The sequence below is a fragment of the Dipodomys ordii genome, unplaced genomic scaffold (assembly GCF_000151885.1).
Source record: "Dipodomys ordii isolate 6190 unplaced genomic scaffold, Dord_2.0 Scaffold2, whole genome shotgun sequence".
In the NCBI taxonomy this organism is placed as follows: Eukaryota; Metazoa; Chordata; class Mammalia; order Rodentia; family Heteromyidae; genus Dipodomys; species Dipodomys ordii.
In genome coordinates, this window is record NW_012267218.1 from 3854289 (window position 1) to 3875674 (window position 21386).

A 21386-nucleotide genomic window follows, 5' to 3' on the forward strand; every position below is an offset into this window, starting at 1 on the left:
CACCAGAGTTGCTGCACACATGAATTATTTACATCATCTGGAAGCTTCTGCAGGCAGTAGGTGTTCAACAAATATCTTTAGTAATATGCCCCATCAAACATTATAACGTCTTAATAGCCTAATGACTCGAGAATGTTCTTCCAAAACAGCTAAAAACTATGCTTAGCATTGATTAAATATTAAATAGAAAGTGGTCCTGAATACAAGTGTTAACCCATCCCCTGCTGCTCAAACTGCCAAGGACTGTGCCCCGGCATAAGGGCACCACCTTGCTGGTCTGGGGGACAGGCCAGCCAGGGAGAAGGACGTTACCTTGCTGGTTCTTATATCCCAAGCTTTGATTTCGGAGCTGAAGCCTCCACATAAAAAAATGTTGGGGTCTTTTGGATGAAATTTCAAGGTAGTGATTCTAAAGTCACTGCGACCACTAAATAACTGGGTTCCTACAATACAAGAAGAGAAGAAGAGAGAATTAGAAGGTATTTAGATAATCAAATAACTACCTTAAAAGGTAAAGTGTCACCTTGCATAGAGTGCACAGCCAGGGGACACTGCTTACCCGGGCCCCATACCAAGTGATAGAAACTGTGGAAATATAATAGGGGTGATGGTAACATTCATCTTCATGTTTTGACCAGCCCAACAGGGACTAGCTGGATTTCCCCTCTCTGGGGGCCACACCAGGTGTCTGGACCACTGAATGCCTCTTGGCATGTGCTCTGTAAGCAGTCCACATTATAGTGCCTCATTTAATCACACAAGGACTCCCCCTCCTCCAAGCCCACTTCCCAGCTGGGAACGACAGTGCGCAAGGATTAAAATGTGCCTCCAAGGCTGCATACTTAATACAGAGACTACTTATCTGCAGGTCTAAAGGCAAAACGCAGACTGGCTCCCAGGACGTATTTTTCAGGGCCAGCCATCTTGCAAGCAAGCTCTTAGCATAATGGGTAAAGGGTTTTTAACAGAGGTAAGGAAGCCTGATAGTGTGGATGGTGACAATGACTCTCAGAGCAGCCCCGACGAGAGACTGGACACGGGGCCTGGACCACTGAGACTCTCAATGGCTCTACAGGACTCGAAACAGTTCTGGTCATCCCCAAATCCATCAGAAACGGTTCTCAAGTCCTCGTGGGTGTGTAGAAAATGTCTGAGAGTGTACACATGCTGGTGTGGAAATGGTGCTGTCACTATAATTGTGTGATTGTTGCTCCTGCAGGGTAAATCAAAGGCAGTATCACCTTGCTGCCCAAGCCTGCTACTGAGTCCCCCAGCATTGACTGTGCTTGAGCCTGCGTCCAGAAACTGGTCCAACCGCAGGAAGAGGTGTTCTCAAACAGTGCTGCCAGATGTGTTCCCCAGGGACAAGGCTCACAAACCAGGCATGGCACCTGGCATGGCCACACCAGCCAGCAATGGGGCAGAGGGGGGAAGCTTCCCTTAAACGATGCAAGGAAAACTGTGGCTGCTGTCAGCTACGGCGGTGGCAGTGGCAGTGTAGAGACACAGGAAGCTGGTGGCCAATGAAACTCATGAGCTCTCAAGCGCCATGGCCCTTCTGGGCCTCAGGAAGCAGTATTTGCTCATTTGATACAGAAGGCCATCCCCAAAGGTCGCCTTGCTCTGTGTGCTGTGACCTCCACATCCTGAGCTCAGCGACAGGCCAGCTCACCCAGTAAAGAAATGAAAGTCATCCATCAGCGTTCACAAGAGTCACAGCAGGTGCCACGCACGTGATAGCCTGGAGCCACAGCCTCCAACCTGTGTGACTGTGGGAAAACACTTGAGCACACATCACTGACACGAGCATATTGGTTTGTAAGCTATAGAATGTGCCAGCGTGCCAATATAATATAAACATTTTTGTGCCAGTACTGGGACTTGAACTCAGGGCAGGGTGCCCTCACTTAGCTTTTGCTACTCGAGGATGGTGCTCTGCCACTTAAACTACATCTTTACTTACGTTTCTTGCTATTCAAGTCTCACAGACTTTCCTGCCCAGGATGGCTTCGAACCATGACCGTCAGATTTTGGCCACCTAAGTAGTTAGGGTTATAGGCATGAGCCACTGGCACCCAGTTTTGAACTTTTTTTTTTCCTGCTAGTCCTGGGGACTGAATTCAGGGCCTGGGCACTGTCCCTGAGCTTTTTTTGCTCAAGGCTAACTACTACTCTACCACTTGAATCAGAGCGCCACGTCCAGCTTTTTCTGTGTATATGGTACTGAGGAATCGAACCCAGGGCTTCATGCACGTTAGGCAAACACTCTACCCCTGAGCTACATTCCTAGCCTATGAACATTTTTAAATACCAAAATAGAACAACTTAAAGGGTGGGACAAGGATAAAATAACCCATATTTTAAGATATACTTTAATATGCCATTTACTAAGGGCATCAACTGACTCCTTGAAATCATTAAAAACCATATGAATTATTACATTTTTAGAAACTATAACAGAAGTGAATACTCTTTTGTTTGCTTAAAAAGCAGGGATGTTTTTATGACCCAGTGTTTTGGAAGTGGTCTCACTGTAGGTCCATTTACCTGCGTGACTCAGCCCAGGCTCCCCCAGCCTGTGCCCTGGATGCAGAGACATTCCCCACCCCTCCCACCAGCGACACAGAAGTCTGAATACTTTATTAGAGAAGTCCATTTCCCCTAGCATCAAATAATGGCTCCTGCAAGTAAGAGGAAGTGCCGTTACTATATTCTTGTGTTCTTAATGAGCTGGAAGTGTGATAGCATGTGTGCTTAGCATGCCTGAGGCCCTGGGTTCAACTGCCAGCCTCTTTTACCCCTTCAAAAAAAGAAAAAAAACATGCTTTCAAAACATTCTTTCCATAGTCCTTTTGCTGTTGCTGTTGTTGTTGTCATCATCATCGTCGTCGTCAGTCATGGGGCTTGAACTCTGGGACTGGGCACTGTGCCTCTGCTCCTCAGCTCACGGTTGGCGCCCAACCACTTGAACCACAGCACCACTTCCAGTTTTCTGATGGTTTATTGGAGATAAAAGTCTCCTGCCTGGGCTGGCTTTGAACTGTGCTCATCAGATCTCCTCAGCCTTCTAAGTAGCTAGGATGACAGGCAGGAGCCACCGGTGCCCAGCTTTTTTTTTCCTTTTGAGATTTGAGTTTTATATACAGCTCAACATGGCCTAGAACTCTAGATCCTCCTGCTTTCATGCTGGGACTTCACGAATGCATTACCACCTAGCCATAGTATAATTTTTTTTGAAAACAGCCATTTCTTTCTGTGTTAACTCATCGCCTTCACCCTGATGGATAATTAAGCGTGTGGATTTTTTTTTCTCTAATCTTTTCTATAATTGGCAGTCGTGTCTTCACAAGAAATTTTGGAAATATGTGATTTTCTGTAAATGAGGTATTGCACCTCTTTAAACTGTACACACCCTTTAGCTATGCAGAAAGAGAGATACTGCTTGAGACCTGTGCTTGGATTGGAAGAGTATAAAATAGGAATTCATATGGACAAAGGCTGGAAAGAGAGCTATCAAAATGAAACGAGGGTAACTTTTAAAATCATTCCAAATACCTTTATATTATTTGTCTAATAATTTTTCTTAATCTAGCGAGGGAGCTGGGAGCTGGGAGTTTGCACACATAATCCTAGCTACTCAGGAGGCTGAGATTTAAGGATGGAGGATTAAAACCAAACAGGGAAGTTCATGAAACTTATCTCCAATCAACCACCAAAACGCTGCAGTGAAGCTGTGGCTTCCAGACCCTGAGCAAAAGCTCCAGGACCAACACCCAATAAATAAATAAATAATCTAGTCATAGAGCTGAGCAGAGCTGCAGGAGCCTTGGGGCTGTGTTACACCCCCCCCACCTCCCACCATCACCACTATCAAGTAAATAAAATAACCACTTCTCAGTGGATTTATCTATGTGGAAACCCAGTATGGAACCATATGCTTAATTTCAGAAAAGGGAGTGAATTATACACACGTTTTTCAAAAAAGTACAGTTATCTGGATCTGCCAGCAGTAGAAAGAAAGAGGAGAGGAAAAACAGAGCTGTTAAAAGATGATACACTTTAATGCTTTAAAAAAAAAAAAAAAGCAACCCTAGCCAGGCATAAATGGCTCACACCTACAACCCAGCTACTCAGGAGGCTGAGATCCGAGGATCATAGTTCAAGGGCAGCCCAGGAAGGAAAGTTTGCAAAACCCTTATCACCAATTAGCTGCCAAAAAGCTGGAAGTGGTAGAGTGCCAGCCTTGAGTGGAAAAGCTAAGGGGACAGCGTCTAGGCCCTGAGTTCAAGTTCTATACACACACAGACACACATACACACACACACACACACACACACACACACACACACAATTTCTGGATATTTTTCTTCAATTCCCAAAAGGTTGAGAATGTATATTTTAAAACCTAAAATCTTTCATTTATAAAAGACTATAGTATATATTATTTCCTACTTAAAATAAATAGTACATTATTGTTTTTCTTTGTTAAGACCCACCATATTAGAGTTTAAACTCTGGGCCTTGTGCTTTGTAGTACTCCACTACTTAAGCCATGTTTTGCCCCAAAATAAGTTTTTACCCCAAGCCAGCCTAGACCATGACCCTCCTATTTGTATTTCCCTAATAGCTGAGGTGACAAATGAACCCTACCATACCTAGCTTATTGGTTGAGATGAGGTCTCACTATATTTTGTCCAGGTTGGCCTACAACCACAATCCTCCCAAGCTTTGCTTCCTGAGTAGCTTGGGTAACAGGCATGAGCCATTACAACCAATGTTTAGAATTGTAGTACATTTACTGATGTCTAATGAAAAAATACTGGGTAAAAATTCTTCCAAGTAGGAAGGTCTGAGAGGAGACTTCAGAAACCAGGATCGTAGCCATCATCTTCTGGCATGAGTTAGGAGGTAGGAGAGATGAGTAGTTAAGAGTCACAAAGACCCAGGTCTCGGCCCAGCTCTGTCACTTCCAGGGGAGGGACACTGAGCTGGTCCCTTCGCTGCTGTGTGTCATGCTGTCGTGAGGCCCGAACGCTAAGTGGCACAGAAAGCTCTCTGTGGAGCCAGCCACAAAAGAGAGCTATTATCATTTGAAAAATTAAACCCCAACTTATTGAATTCATCCTTGGATAAATTAAAAGCTAAAACCAAGGGATGCAGGGTTTTAACAGCAGGAACCTTGAGAGACTACTGGCTGTTGAGCTTTCAACGTAAGCCTGGGGAGAATGCAATGCCCTGGGCTGGCCTGAGCGTTTGCTGAAGATCAATGAAACACCATGGCCATGAGCATGAGCCATGCTGGTGGACAAGGCCTCCCTCCTCAGACTAGCCCCCCGTCCCTCCCCCCACAGACCCAGGTTTGTGAATTCTCTCCCTCCCCACCCCCCAGCCAAGATTTTTTTCAGACACATTGGTTACTTCTTATAAAACCTTTAACCATGAGACTTACTTGCTTGTTTATGATAGACAATTCTGTTTATTTTCTGTATTCTGATAGGAAATTGAGCTTTAAAATATTTAACCCACTGGCACTTGGCTTTATCGATTCAGTTATAACGAGCTCAACCAGTGTAAAAACTGTTCAAATCTTCTTGGAGTTGAGAAAAATTACTTCTTTGCCGCTTTGAATCGATAATAACACAAATAAAAAATAAGTTATGGGCCTGGGGGTGAGGCTCTGGTAGAACACTTGCCTACGTGTTCAAGGCCTTGAGTTTAATATCCAGCATCAAGAAGAATAAATTAGCATTAAAGCAAACACACGTTTAGCAACATAGACCCTCACTGTGTTCTTAGGCTGCCATTGTCACCACCAGCATGTTTCTGTCTGCTGTCATCCCCAATGAAGACCCCAGCAACGTGTTCTCAGACAGAGGCAATAAGCTCCCCAGAAGTGACCCCTGTGTGGCTGGGGGTGGCCCTGCCTGACCAGCCTCACATTTGATGGGGAGATGTGCTATTGCCAGGGGGCTCCAGAAACCCCCCAAGTGTCTTGCTCCTAGCATGCCTTGCTACCAACCAAGTTCCAGGCACGTAACTGGTATTTCAGGTCACTATGAAACCCAAACACTGGTCCTCAGGAAAGAAAAGGGACATTCATGCCCTTCTCCCCAGGGAGCTCACTCTGATAAGCCTGTGCCTCCACATGTGTCTAGGGCTCACACCTGTCGTACCATAGCCCTGGACGGTGATGGAGATTGGGCCATGTCTCACAGCTGGAGAAATGAAAGTCCAGAGAAGAGAGCGACCATCAGGGGCCACGTGAGCGGCCTTGCTGAGACACAGACTGGACTGGCCTGATCTCAGAGCATGGCTCTCTGTACCCCACCCCCGTACCTGCCGGTTATCTGACCTTTCCTTCTCCTTAGCTCTTTGTTCACATCCACAGGCTCACAAACATGCAGGAAAAATGTTGACAAGGGAAAGCTTATGTTGTTGGCTTGTGGTAATTGAGCCTGTGTTCCCAGGCAGCAGGCATATGACTCATTTCGCTAAAATCAATATCGTTACACTCATCCTCTGGGAAGTATTCAGCCAGCTGTAAATTTAACCATCCTGACTCAAAGTTAACGAGAAAAGAAGCTTACTAACTTTCAAATCAAACTCCATCTATCAGGAACCAGAGCCATCTCGGCAAGGCAGCCCAGGGCCCGGAAGGGTGGGGCTGAGAGCCGGGGCGAGGGCTGCGTCTGCGTGCTCCCTTCTCTGGGTCTCTGGCCCCAGCCATGCTCCCAGGGCCTGCAGTGGCCTCACCTGCAGAGGTGACGCCCTACCTCCAGGGTGGTTGTAAGTGTACAAGCCGATGGGTCTTCCAGGGAGCCCCAGCCTGATGACAGGGCCCTCCAGACACCAGCAACCACTACGTTCACACAGAAACTGGTGGCTGTAATCAGGTCTTTTATCATATATAAGTAATTATCTAGTCAGGATTGAATTTCCCCAGAATTGGGGTCAAAAAAAAAAAAAAAAGAGTTCTTGACTTGCAAACCAGGTATGACGCAATGGTTTATGTGTATGTTGTTTTTCTGGAACTCAGAACTCACCATTCCAAAAGTAAATGTTGTGCAACCATGTTGAGCTTCCAGAATCGGCCAGTGAATGTGGCCTCCTCTGAGAAGGGTGCCATGGCTCCTCCATGCGGATTACACTGGTAGCAAGAGCAATGAATACTGCCTCCCAGATGCCACCTGCTTCGTCCAGAGAGCTAGCCCAAGCGCAAAAAAGAGGACAAGGAGACGGGTTTGGGGTGATGCAGGACAACTCCAGGCTCTTTCTGAAGTGACACTGAGGGCTACATGGTGTTTTCAAAGGTTTAATAATATCTAATTAAAGGTGGGTACCTACCTAGGGAAGCCTTTTCCTCCAAAATTATTTGGGAAGAGAAAAGTAGTGAGGGAAGAAGAGGGAGAGGGAGAGAAGGAAATAAGGGGAGGTGTGGGAGGGGGGAGGAAGCATGCAGACATGGTGGCACAAGATGAGGGCTGAGAGCACAGCTCTGGCAGCAGACCCTTCCCAGTGGAAGCCTGCGGGGCTGTTCACAGAGCTTCTAGGAGGATCACAGGTGACAGGGACAGAGACCTCAGATGGAAAAGGAGGACAGATCCCCTTGCTGGATGGCAGGGAGGTGGTGGGTGGGCAGCTGTTCCCTGGGGCAAGGGGCCTGCAGGATCCTCTGAGCTTCACCTCTTGATCTAGCAGCCACCATCACTGGGCCTAAAGGAACAAACAGGCAATAAGTGCCAGGGCTCTGAAAGCATACCCATCAGGCAGGACCGTGACACTGCAGGTCAGCTGCTCCCTTCTCTAGCACTACCTGAAGGACCAAGTTCCCCTGAGAGGTACCTCGGGGCTCAAAGCATAAAAAGAGGGGCTCAAGCCCTCTGCAGAGCTTTCTTGAGTCCCAGCAGGAGCCAAGGAGCTTCCCTTGCAGCCTCTCCTCCAAAGCCCATGAGCCCCAGTGCTCTTCACTGCCTTTATCTGCATGCCTCTTGTCCTTCCTACGCCAAGTATTCTAAAGCCACTGGGGTTAGCAGATGTCTAAAGCTCAAGGAGCATCTTTAGCCGCTCTCTTGATCAGGGGAATCTGTTAAGCTCAGCCTGGCTTGCTTTCTTCCCCAGAAGCCTCTGCCACCTGCTGCAGGTGGTGAGCCACTTCTGCCAGACTGGAGCCCTGACGCTCCAGGAAGTCAAGCTTGGCACACTACTACTGAAGAGGGCATGCCAATGCCAGGAAACCTCTGGATTCGGTTCTGTCACAACTGGCTAAGGTGGCCTTAAGAAAAGTCTCCAGGCACACGAAGCCTTGGTTTTGCATCCAGAAAGTGGGATGGAGCAGGAGACCCACATGTCAGGTAAGCAAAAGTCTGGCCCCCACTTCTTCATCCATGGGCTTGATGGAAGCCAGGAGGCGGTCCAACACCTCGGCAAGAATTACCAGTCAGCTATTCTCCCTGTCCTTGTGGCATCTCTGTAACGGAGACACGTGGTCTAGAACGGAGGATGGTATCAGAAGACGCTTCTGAGGAAACAGGAGGAATGGTCAAGGAGGGTCTCTCATTTCTACTTGATAACCCCAGCAAAAACCCCAGGGACACCATGAATGGGAGGAGCCAGCCAGGGGCAGGTCCAGAAACAGGGCAGATCTCCTTCAGTACATGGAGCCCTAGAGCAGGACCGGATGTGGGGGACACCCACCCAGATCTTAAATAATGGATGATACCATGCTGTCGCACCAGAAGGAAAAGAGAAACTGGGGAAGATGGGGAAGAACCCTTGGCCGCCCAAGGTCTCCTCAGTCTGCCCCCAGACCTATGGCCGTCAGCCACAGGGGTGCTTTTTGAACTGACCTAAACTGATTGACTCACTTGGGGATATACTCCAACAACTGTGGCTCCCTGGATGACACCATCCCTGGATGACACGGGCTTCCTGGTCAATGCACAGGAAGGATGGGCACCTTTTACTTAGGGTCTACCAGGCATCACAGCTCTGCTCCCAGAAACCCCTAGCCAGTTATGGTATGGGAGCAGAGCCAGAGGAGTACCCCATCTTCCTAGCTCGGAGTGGAGGAGTGGTTATAAAAGAAAGAAGAGTCTTAATTTGAAGCCTATCCATACTCCTTCTATGCTATTCGTAGTGTAGAGCTGGAGTACTACACAGATGACCCAGTGGGCTGGGTGCACATTAAGAGAGCAGAACTGTGCATAGACAGAGCAGCAAGACGTACAGGCAGCAGCTTCTGCAGCACTCCCTCCACTCCCCATCCACTACCTTCCTCCTCCTCTCCCCCCCCCGCCCCCCGCAGTGGCCTTAATGGTCATGCTGAGTGTGGGGGCCTGGAACCTTCCAGAAGCATTGCTAGAACCACTTAAACTTGAACAAGCTATGGGGCATTTGAGGAGACTGATTTGGTCTGCAGGATGGGTCACTCACAAAGCTGGTGAGGGCCCTGGTGGCATCTGCCAGTGTTCCCTGAGGCCACCTCAGCCTAATGTACCCAGAGACGTTTGTTAGGAAGATTACAGACGGAAACAGGAGCGCCACAAATAATTAATCTGTGAGCAGATTTTATTAAGTGTTGATTCATGGTTGTTCCATAAGCCAACAGCCCGTCAGAACTATAAATTAACGAGATAAAATGTTGCTGGCCCTCCATATTTCAGGCCGGGTATTGACATTTTAGAATCTGCAGATTTTTAACTGTATTGATTGAGGACACCAGGATAAATGGCCCCGGCGCCAAATTCCCATTAACGACAATGGGCACGGAGTGACTAATTCCCAAAGCGCTGCAGTGAGAACGGCCTGCATTGCCTTCTCCTGGCAGGGAGCTCTAATTAGATTGAAATGAAAAAGCCAAATCACCATGGGCGGAAAAGGCAGATCAAGTAAACGGAGACTAGACTTGGTGAAGAGAAAGGACAAGTCAAACCAGGACAAAGGCCACGGGGGCTATGCAGCCGCCATCTCAGCCTCAGCTGTAGACAGCACCCAGCGAGACCCAGGCAGATGCTGGAGTGTGCCGGGATGGGGAGACTGCGGGGAGGGCCGGGCCTGCTCACCCTAGCAGCCCACAGGGACTTCTCTCTCTTGGGCAGGGAGAAAAGAAGCAGCCCTGGCAGTGGATGGAAACAGAGACCACCAGGGCAGGACCACCCTCCAGGAGCTCTCCGGAGAGGCAGGAGATGGATAGAAATGGTCCATTAACAGCAGAGGTCCCCTCTGGGGACAGGAGGTCTTCCAAATGCTGAGCTCTAAATCCCTCAGCCACGCCCTCCTTAGGGACAGACAGCATGATCTCAACTGTAGTCCCAGCACCAGGTCCTGCACACAATAGGTACAAAATAAGTAATGAATTGAGTGAAGGAAACCGAACCTCCAGAAGAGCCCAGATGAACCCAGAGGCGATGCCATTCCCAAAAGAGTGGCCTGATAGGTCCTCAGTCACCCCCTCCCGAGAGTGCACAGGAACCTGGGGTGTGGCTTAGTGGTAGAATATATGCCTAGCTTGTGCAAGGCCCTAAGTTGATCTCCAGCACCGCCCTAGAAAATAAGGACCCAAAGCTACCCAACACCACCTTTCCCATCCATGCCATTCCCCTGAACTTTTGGGAGGGGGCGTGGACTACAGAGAGCCTCAGATCCTGCAAGAGGCAGCCCCAGAGCCACCATCAATGGGGCCAGCAGGCTGCTGTTGGACCAGAGAGGCAAGAGGTTGCCTTGCAGCCTCTGGGGAAGCCACCAGGCTGCAGGAACCAACCCTCCTCGCCCTGAATGAGGCACCCAGTAGGAAGGTGGCCAAGGAGGGTCTCAGGAGGCCATGGGAATATTAGGAAGCTAGGCCTGAATCGTGCTGGTTTGATTCTAGCTCTACCTGGTCTGTGCTCACAGTCACCCAGTAGGGGACTTGGGGAAGGGAAAGCTCCTCCGGCTTAGCCCTCCCTCCCTGGCCCACCGGTCAAGGGCTCCTGAGGAGCTAGCCCGCACAGACCCACGTCCTCACAGGCTTTCTCAGTGTGCTCACTGAGGCAGAACCCATCCAGAGACTCCCCTGAGGGGTGGAACCAATCAGCCTCCCAACAGCAACCCATTGATAGGAATTCTAAATGGATTCCAACCAAAGGACACCATGATCGAGGTAAATCTATTTCAGTCAGATTGCATGTTAAAAGCCCCTGCAGTTTGGGGCTGAGACAACCTTGGCTCTGTCCTCTGTGCTGGCTAGCAGAGGCCTACCTCCCATACTCTGCAGGGAGTCTCTGTTCTGGCCACCAAACCATCTGGAGTCACCCAGAGATGAGCCCTTCTCAAGAACCCTTCCCACACCCCAAGACCACATGAGGTTTGTGATCCAGAACCCTCTAGAGAGCCTTCCTCAGCAGAAGAGCTGCTGGGGTGCCTCAGGACAATGATGCAGCCCAACCCACCTGTTTCAAGGTCTGTTAGGTGCAGGGTGAAGTCAAAGCCACCACTGAGGATGCGCCGGCCACAGGGAGACCACCGCGCCGCCCGCACTGCCTCACTGTGCAGGAGGTAGGTCTGCAGGCAGCGCCCCGAGTCCACGGCATTCCATATCTGCGACAGAAACGCAGACAGACAGCATCAGCATTGAAATGAGGCCTGGTCTCCTGGCTCCGCTCAGCCACAATCAGGGGCTCACCCAGGAGTTGGAGCCCCCGTTAATTGCTCTACCAACATCTAGATGTTATACCTCTCCTTGCAGAAACATGCAAGCTTACTTATTCTGAGGTTAAGGAAAACAGCATTTCCTGTGTCCATTCACCTTCCCTGCCCTTCACACCAGCTAGCCACAGCAACAGTCACAGTCCCCTCTGAGTCTCCTGTACATCCTGCTATCTGTCCTGTGGAGGCTATGGCACAAGGCCAAGCTATTCCCATGGAATATTCTCTTTAAAGAAGCTCACCAAGAGGCCAGCCACACCTGTATTTCTATCCAGGCAGGGGGACAGCACCTGCCTTAGGGACAGTTGTGCTTCCTTCTGGGAGAAAGCACGGTCCCTCATCTCCATCCCAACATCCCACAGGGTGAACGAGGCCATCAGGAGAAAGCTCTATGCATACCGAATGACTTCGGCGAGTGGTAGAAGAGCCCAGGTACAGAGCTGCACGTTCGCATGGAAAGGCAGGAAAGCTGGAATGCCATGGTTGGCGAGGCCTGGCTCACAGGGGTGCTCAGGGCAATGAGACATACACATAGCCTGCCCGGTCACTGTGAGGCAGAGCTCAGCCTCTACTTGACACTGCTATTTATCCCTCATGAGACCTGGCCCAGTGGCTTCACCTCTCTGGGCCTCAGGCTCCCCATCCATGAAGTGGAGATAAAGAAAGCATTGTAGGAGTGAGGAGCTGGTGACCGGCTGGTGACCAGCAGGAATCACACAGCCGCGGGATGTGATGCTTGAGGCTTGCAGTGGCCACGAGTCCCTGAGCTCTTCTCACCTGACCAGGAAAACCAAGCTTCCTTTTGGTTAATAGGAGAAAAACCCAAACAAAGCACACCCACACACTCCTGCAGACCGGATTCGAGGGGTAACCTTCCTATTGAAGGAGAAAAATCATTCCCGGCCAAGTCCTATAGTCTCTCAAAGGGCAAAGTTGGGGAGTTCTGAGAGTGGTTTCCTGGGAATATGTAGATGTCTATGCTTAAGAAAACAAGAGGCCAAGTAGAGCCTTCAAAGGATGCTAAGCGCGCACTAGTTATTTTTTTCTGTACCAGGGGTCAATATCTAGGCCTCAAACTGAGAAATCAAGAAATAGCGGTGGTTACATTTAGAAACAGGGACAGAAATAACAGAAGAACAGTCAAAAGACTTCAAAGTAGAGCAAGAACGCATGGAAGGGCAGCAAAGGGCAGAGAAAGGCTATTTCTGCCAAACCACGTATGAATATGGGATTAAGAGCAAAAACAGTCAAAGTAAAATGAATTACCAAGACCTACAGGGTTAACGGGGCCAACTGGTAATAAATTAATATTCTGTACATAAGACAAGCCCCATATGCCAAGTATGAGGTCATTTCATTTTTTTTAAACACACACATGCTACAATCTTATTAGGCTGGCTACTAACAAAAGAACAAAATACCAAGAGTTGACAAGGATTTGGATAAACTAAAACTCTGGGTTTCAATTGTAAGGTGTTACTGGAAAACAGTATAGAGGGTCTTCAAAAACATAAACACAGAATTACCAGATGATCCAACAACTCCACTTCTAGGTATGTACCCCCAAACTGAAGCCAGGATCATATAATATTATTTGCAAAAGCAAAATAAAAAATAAAAACAATATTGTTATTGCTTCCATGTATCCACGGAAGATAATGGACAAGCAACAGGTAGTCTATCCATCCAGAGGTACAGGTGCAGAAAGAGGCAATCCGGATACCTGCTACAACACAGATGAAACTTGAGGACATGATGCTGACCGAAATAAGGTAGTTGCAAGAGGATATCTACCACATGGCTCCACTTCATGAGGGTCCCTGGGTAGTCACAGGCACAGAAATGGAAAGAGTTGTTGTTCCAGGAGACAGAGTCTCGGTTTTGCAAGTTCTGCAGGAGGATGGATTGTGGTGATGGCTGCAGGACAGTGCCGGTGTGCCTCCCGCCACTGAATGGAAATGCTGAGAATGGCCTCAACAATGAATTTTATATTGCATGCATTTAAAAAAGAGACACCCACAAAACAGCATCGACCTCGTTTTTTTATTCACTTTTCTTCTTTTTTTGGAGGGGGGGTCAATTGTGGGGCCTAAACTCTGGGCCCGGGTGCTGTCCCTCAGCTCTTCAGCTCAAGATTAGCGTTCTACCACTCAAGCCACAGCGCCACTTCTGGCTTTTTCTGCTTACGTGGTGCTGAGGAATCGAACCCAGGGCCTCATGCATGCGAGGCAAGCGCTCTACCACTGAGCCACCTTCCGGCCCCTTCATTCACTTGTAGTAAGGCTACAAGAACATGCATGAGGATGGGGGTCCCTCCTGGAATTGGAGGGAGAAGGGTAGGGTTGGGAATACAGAGCAGCGTCTCCTCTTGGGAGTGAGAGGTGGCCACATGGGAGGGGGTGGGCAAGGGAGAGGGAGAATACTCCCACGCAAAGATACCCAAATGCTCTCTTCTGGGAAGCTTGTTCAGTTGTCCCACAGATACTTCGAGAGTACCTGCTACCAGGCAGGTGTTGTTCAACAGAAAACGAGGACCAGCCCCTTGCCTTTCAAGAGGTGGCGTTTCAGTGGGGAAGAAAGATATACTGTGTATCTGCTATGTATCTGGTATTGATAAAGACTGACAGTCCTGGGATTTGGACTCAGGCCCTGGGTGCTGTCCCTGAGATTTTGTGCTCAAGGGTAGTGCTCTACCACTTGAACTATAGCTCCATTTTTGGTTTTTAAAGGTAAAAGTCTCAGGGACTTTCCTGCTTGAACAGGCTTCAAACCACTGTCTTCAGATCTCAGCCTCCCATGTAGCTAGGATTACAGGTATAAGCTACCGACACCCTACTTACAACTGAAGTTTTAAAAGGTAACTAAGAAGGGGGGTTGTAAGGTCAAGAAGAGGGGCCAGGGTGGCCAGGTAGATCTCTCCAAGAAGACCTGAAGGGTAAAGAAGAAAGCTTTGAAGAATTTGGGGGAGGAACATTTGCAAGCAGAGACAAGAGGATACCTGGCACCACCAAGCAAGAGTGGGCAGGGCAGTATACAAGAGGCAAACAGGCCAAGATGGTAAGTAACCAGCAATGAGGTCAGAAAGTCACAACCAGAACATTCAGGCCTTCATAGGCAGAGGATAGGGACAGGGTATCTTCTAACAGGGCCTTGGCAGCCACACAAGGAGGAGAGCAAGGCAGATGCGGGGAGAGAGGAGGGGAGCGATGCAAGAATCCAGGGTAAATAAAAATGTCATTGCTTAAACATTTTCGTTAACAGGCCAAATTACCTAGAAAGGCATTTTTTTTACTGTCATTACCTAATTATAAACACTATGGCCAACACTAGACATTCTTTTTTCATTTTTGTTCACCTGGTAGGTAAAAATATTTTACAATTTCCTAAAAGGTGGCAAGGTTGAGACTCTCTTCATTTCTTATTGGGCTTGCATGATTTTTCTTTTCTAAAGTGCCTTTTCCATATTCTTTAGCTTCTTCCCTTCTGAATTTGATTTTTTTCTTATTATTTGTATTTTCTGGATGCAATCCTTTGCCAGCTATATCATGCTGAAAATACAACAAATTGTCTCTAGTTTATGGTTAAAAAAAAAAAAAAAAAAGAATCCAGGGTACAGGAGGAGAGTAGCTGGTACCAACTGGAGGCCAGGGAGGAGAGGCTCGGCAGAAGGCGGAAGCAACAGGAGCCCCCGGGACTAGAGATGGGATAGGAGGGCAAGAGAAAAGACCAAAATGACCCTTTAACATTTTGGTCTGAGCACCAAAAGAAATAGTTAGACTTGGCTACAGGAGGAGCAGCCCAGCAGGGAGGAGCACAGGGAGGAGCACAGTTCTGAATAACAGAAGCAGGCCGTTGAGAACACAGTACAATGGTCAGAAGAGGCCTAGGACAGAGGCTGAACACGTGGATGGCCCTGCCACCGAGACGGTGTGTAGGTCATGCCCTGGCTGAGCTCTGCCCACAAAACAAAAAATGCAAAAAGTAGGCCAGAGCCTCATCGAGCCTCCCCCACCGCCCCACGCCCTCCCAGACGTCACAGGCCAGACCAGAACGAGGGTGGGCCTCCAAGCCAAGAGAAGAGCCTGGCCAGTGCGTCACTTGCTGCTGATGGCCCCGTGCCACCTGGGAACAAAGCCCTGGACTTTACCATGCCAGTGGTGGGGACGTGGGTGACATCACACTTTTTTCCTGTGTTTTTAAGCATAACATATACTTATAATGACTTTATAATTTAAAATAAAGATGTCAAGTTAAGGGGAGAGGAGAAGAAGAAGGAAGGGAACGAGAAATGGAGAAACAAAAAGGAACAGGTAAGAGAGGAGGAAGAAGCAAAGGAGGAGATGGGAGAGAGAAGGCGGGAGGGGCAGAGAGGAGTAAGAGGATGATCAAGGTAGAAAGAGAGGAAAAAGTTTTAACTCAGTGATGCCAAGGGCAGCCAGCAATGCAGCACATTTGAGTTCTTGGGCCGGGGTAACCCAAACAGGCCCAGGGAAGGGCTTAGGGGGGTTGTGGGGCCTGGGCACGTGACAATTCTTGGAGGTATGGACATAAACATCAGCAGCTCTCCTGCACAAGGCCCAGACAGCGATGGCACCAGAATCAATGCTGACCAGTCAGCGACTGCTCAAAGGACCCAAGGCAAAAGAGAGGAATCTTTGCCAATCGCTCTTCCTAATTGAATTTAATGTTCACTGTCAGGCTTTAAAGATTAATTCCCAAACACTGCAGCGGCCTGAAGTGTCTGCCTTTTTTCAATGAAGCAATTAGAGATCCCAAACTACCTTCATAGAATTAAGGAGCCAAGGCTTCTGTCAAATGCTCAGAGATGATTCAACCTATTAACTAGAGGCGTTGTATGTGTCCAATCAAAGTAACAGATTTGAGAAGAACATGACTGGCAAAATGTGGTTTGACCATTGGCACGTGTCCTGTATACATGGCTTCCACTGTCTGCTTCCTGAAACGGGGCCCCACCCCGAGGAGCAGGGGGAAGAGGTGGGCACAGAGGCCTCCTTAGATTGGGAACACAGCTTGTTGCTTCAGGCCCGAGTCATGTTCTTCCTGCCTACCTGCCTTTGGGTTTTCATTAGAGGAGAAATATAATCTCCTTGTAAAATATTCAAACTGTTCAGAAGAGCAAAAAGCAAAATCCCAAAGGAATCAACTACAAGATTGCCGTTTCTCTGGTTACAATGGAAATAAGTATGCTCTGGAAAAAAAGAAAAAGAAAAGAAAAGAAAAAAAACTTGTCAAAAGTGGAAAAAAACACAAAGAAAGTCATCCATAAGGCCACAACCTAGCCGGGTGTCAGTGGCTCACCCTGTAATCCTAGCTACTCAGGAGGCTGAGATCTGAGGATCACAGTTCAAAGCCAGCTTGGGCAGGAAAGTCCATGAGACTCTTATCTCCAGTAAACCACTCAGAAAACTGGAAGTGGCGCTGTGGCTTGCTCACCTTGAGCTGAAGAGCACAGAGACAGCGCCCAGGCCCAGAGTTTAAGCCCCACGACCAACACAAAATAAGAAATAAAAAAAAGACCACAACCTAGAAGTAATGGCTGTCAAACTTCCGGGGAACCTCTGGCTCTCCTATGACTCTGCCCAGCCAACCACTGCCCCCACCCCCACCCCGGCAGCACGCCTTCATCCCTGGCTTCTGGTCATCTTTCCACCTCCCTTAGCAGCTCTTGTTGCTCCCAAAAATGATTCTAGAGACCACTCCCAACCTTACAGCTCAGTACAAACCTGTGGACTATGTGCTCCCTTGTCAGTGGGACAAAGTCAGTCCACCTGCCTGTGAAAACCGGAGGATACTTTGGGGGAGGGAGGTGTTCAAGGACCAGAACTGCCATGAACCCACAAGCCGATTAGGGCAGGTGTCTTAACAAGGCTGAATATCTAGTCCATGAACTGGACTCAAGCCCTCTTTAATTTCCCTAAGCAATGTTCTGCATAGTTTTGAGGTTTGTTTTGTTTTGTTTTGTTCTTGGCAATACTGGGGACTGAACTCAGGACTAGGCAGTTGCTCTACCATTTGACACAGGTCTCCAGCCCCTTTTTCCATTAGTTACATTCAAGGTAGAGCCCCATCCAGCCTGGGCAGTATTTTCCCCACTTGTGCTTCCCCACCAGCTAGGATGACAAGCACGTGCCATCATGTCTACACATTGGTTAAGATAGAATCTGGAGGGGCTGGGAAGATGGCTCAGTGGTAGAGTGCTTGCCTCACATGCATAGGCCCTGGGTTCAATTCCTCAGCACCACATCAACAGAAAAAGGCAGAAGTGGGTGCTGTGGCTCAAGTGGTAGAGCGCTAGCCTTGAGCTGAAGAGCTGAGGGACAGCGCCCAGGCCCAGAGTTCAACCTCCATGACAGACCCCCCCCAAAAAAATCTGGAAAATGTCTCTTCACCTATGCCTCAAACTTTCATCCTCCAATCTGCACCTCCTAAGAAGCCAGGAGGACAGGCTTGAGCCATCATGTCTGGCTTGCAGGTTTTAAATGAAAAGACTTTGCATATCTTTTATCAGACAGATTCCTGATTATTTCATGTTTTAATGATATTAAAGCTGATTTTTAAATTTCAGATTGTTCATTTCCAATATGAGGAACTAGAATTAATTTTTTACTGATCTTGGACTCAACAATGCAGCCTACTTTTTTTAGTTCTACAAATTACTTTATAGATTCAGTAGGATTGATGATTATGGTACTTGCAAATGAAGAGTTTTACTTTCTCCCTTTCTGCTTTCTTGAGAGAATGGGCTTTAATCTCTAGGACAATGCTGACTAGACATGAGGAGAGTGGCCATCCTGGCTTTGCTCCTGATCATATGGGGAGGTATTATTTATTTGTATCTATAGAGCTGGGGATCTGGAACTCAGGGCCTTATACATTCTGGGCAAGCCTACTACACCCTCTCTAGCCTGGTACAAGTATGATATTACAACTAATGTTTACATTGTTTTCTTTTGTTGTTAATCAGTAAATCAGGGATTTGAGCTCTTCTCTGGCTTGTTTGTTCTACTGATGCTCTACCACTTGAGCCTCACCTCTAGTCTAGCATTTTGCTGATCAATCAGAGAAGGAGTCTCACAGACTTTTCTGCTTGGGCTATCCTTGAACTATGAACCTCCAGATCTAGCCTCCTGAATAGCTAATAGCTAGGATTACAAGTATGAACCACTGGTACCTACTTAAATGTAATTTCTTTAATAGACATGAGGCTACTGGGCTGTCTCTGAGTAAGATTTTGTTACCAGAGTCTTTCAGGGCATTTATTCATTTCCTCTACGTTATAGAGTATATTGGTATAAAGTTGATCATATATTTCCTTAGTATCCTTTAAATATCTGCAGGATCTATAACTAAGTCACTCCTTTCACTCCTTTAACTGACAATTCTTATCTTTTCTCTTGCATTCCTGATTCTAGGTAAAGGTAACTTCAGCTCAGAAAGGCAGCTTTGGGGCATGAAAGGTGGCTCACGCCTGCACTCCAGCAGTTGGGAAGCTGAAGCAAGAGGATTGTGTCCGGTCAACTTGTACCACACAGGGATGTCCTGTCTTAAAATAAACAAACAAATAGCTTTTGATTCACTGATTGCTCATCACTACTTCTCTGTTTCTATGTCAAGTATTTCTGCTGTTACCTTCGCTTCTTTTGCCTATTTGACTTGCATTTGCTCTTTTTTTTTCTAGTGGTTTAAGATGGAAACCAATATTACTGATTTGAAAATTTTCTTCTCTACTAACATAAGCATTTGATGTTATAAATTAGTCTCTGAGAACTGTTCTTGCGACATCCTATAAATTTATTTGTGTGTGTGTGTGTGTGTGTGTGTGTGTTTTGTGACACCGCTGTCCCAGTCTTTCATATCTAATTGGCTTTCTGTCTATGTCATTTATCAGATATGGAGAAAGGTGTGTTGAGATATCCAACTGTTCCTGTGGATTATGCTATTTCTCTATTCCATTTGGGCAGTTATGCATTCTGAGGCTCTCTTAGTACATATGTGTATAAATGTCTATGCACATGGTATTTGTGTTGCTGGTGTTATGCACCTACAGGTATGGCCTCTGTGGTTTTGATTCTCGTTATTCCTGTAATATTTTTTGCTTTGAAATCCACTTCTCTGGTATTTATATAGCTATGCTGGCTTTCTATTATTACTATTAGCCTTGGCTCTTTTTCTATCCTTCTATATTTAACCTTTCTGTGTCTTTAAGGTAGATTGTATAATCACATACTGTCATTTAACACAACCCAACAATCTCAATCTTTTAAATGGGATGTCTACACCCTTTGCCTATTATTGATCAGGCTGGGGCTTAAATCTCGCCATTTGTGCTCTACTTATCCCACCTGTTGTTTTTTTCTTTTCTTTGCCTCCTTTTGGATCTTTTATTTCAATTTTCTTCCCACCATTAGCCTCCTAACAATACGTTTTCTTTAGTTGATTAGTAGTTGCTTTAAGGTTTACAGATCTTTAGCTGATCACAGTCTACCCTCAAGTAATATCGCCACTGTCTGTAGAACCAGGAAACGACGCACACCATCTCCCCAAGGCAGCCTTGTACTTTTCTCCTGCATTTTACATCTCCACATGTTACAACCTGCATGATACATTGTGTTTTTACTTCAGGAGTCAATCATCAGGGAAAGTGACTTTTAAATAAGGAAAAAAGTATTTTGCATTCACCTACATATTTACCACTTTCTGCTCATCATTCCTCTTGTGAGATGTTGATTTCTATCTGGGATCATTTTCCTCCTGCCTCAAGGACCCCCTTTATTAACATCCCTTGTGATGCAAACTTGCTGGGGATGAATCACTTCAGCTTTTAAATGTCTGCAAAAGTACTCTGCCTCCTCTTTTTGAAGGATAGTTCACCAAGTATTAAATCTGAAATTGACAGTGGTTTGGGTTTTCATTTTTCTTCTCCGAACTGAGTTCCTCTCTCCTCTGGCATTATTTCCAGGAAGTCTGGGGTCAAGTTTGTCTTTGTCCCTCTGTATATAATCTGGCTTTTTCCTCTCTGCTTTTAAGATCTCCTCTGGTTATAAGAAAGTTCATCAATGCCAGGCGCTGGTGGCTCACGCCTGTAATCCTAGCTACTCAGGAGGCTGAGATCTGAGGATCACGGTTCAAAGCCAGCCCGGGCAGGAGAGACTGTTAGACTCCTATCTCCAATAAACCACCAGAAAACCGGAAGTGGCGCTGTAGCTCAAGTGGTAGAGCGCTCGCCTTGAGCTGAAGAGCTGAGGGACAGCGCCCAGGCCCAGAGTTCAAGCCCCACAAAAAAAAAAAAAAAAAAAGAAAGTTCATCAAGATACATTGCTAGGTACATTTTCCTTTATGTTTCTTGTGTCAGGGGATTCACGGAGATGAGCTATGGTTTTCAGCAAGCAAAAAACTTTTAGCCAACTTTACCTACTCTTTTTGCTCTAAGGCCCTCCATTCCATGTAGATTTGGTGGATCTGAAGTCATGCCACACATCACTGATGCTCAGATCAAGCTTTTTGCTTCCTGTTTATTACTGTATCTTCAAGTTCATGTACATTCTCTCTTACACTTTCTAATTTGCTACTAATCTTATGCAATCTATTTTTCATCTTTACAAGTTCAAGCTGGATCTTTTCTATTTCTTCCATGCCCTCTTTAACCTGCCTATGCTTTTCTCTGTCTTTTTTTTTTTTTTTTT

At 47.1% G+C, this 21386-nt stretch overlaps 1 protein-coding gene across 1 annotated transcript in view; it reads right to left on the reverse strand.

Moving 5' to 3' along the window:
* Wdr25 (WD repeat domain 25) overlaps positions 1–21386 on the reverse strand; it is a 128058-nt gene that overhangs the window by 29692 nt on the left and 76980 nt on the right. The window contains exons 3-4 of the mRNA XM_013015572.1: positions 11427–11574; positions 313–443 (exon numbers count right to left, since the gene is read on the reverse strand). Of these exons, the coding sequence (XP_012871026.1) occupies positions 313–443; positions 11427–11574 (279 nt within the window). The remainder of the gene's footprint in view (positions 1–312; positions 444–11426; positions 11575–21386) is intronic.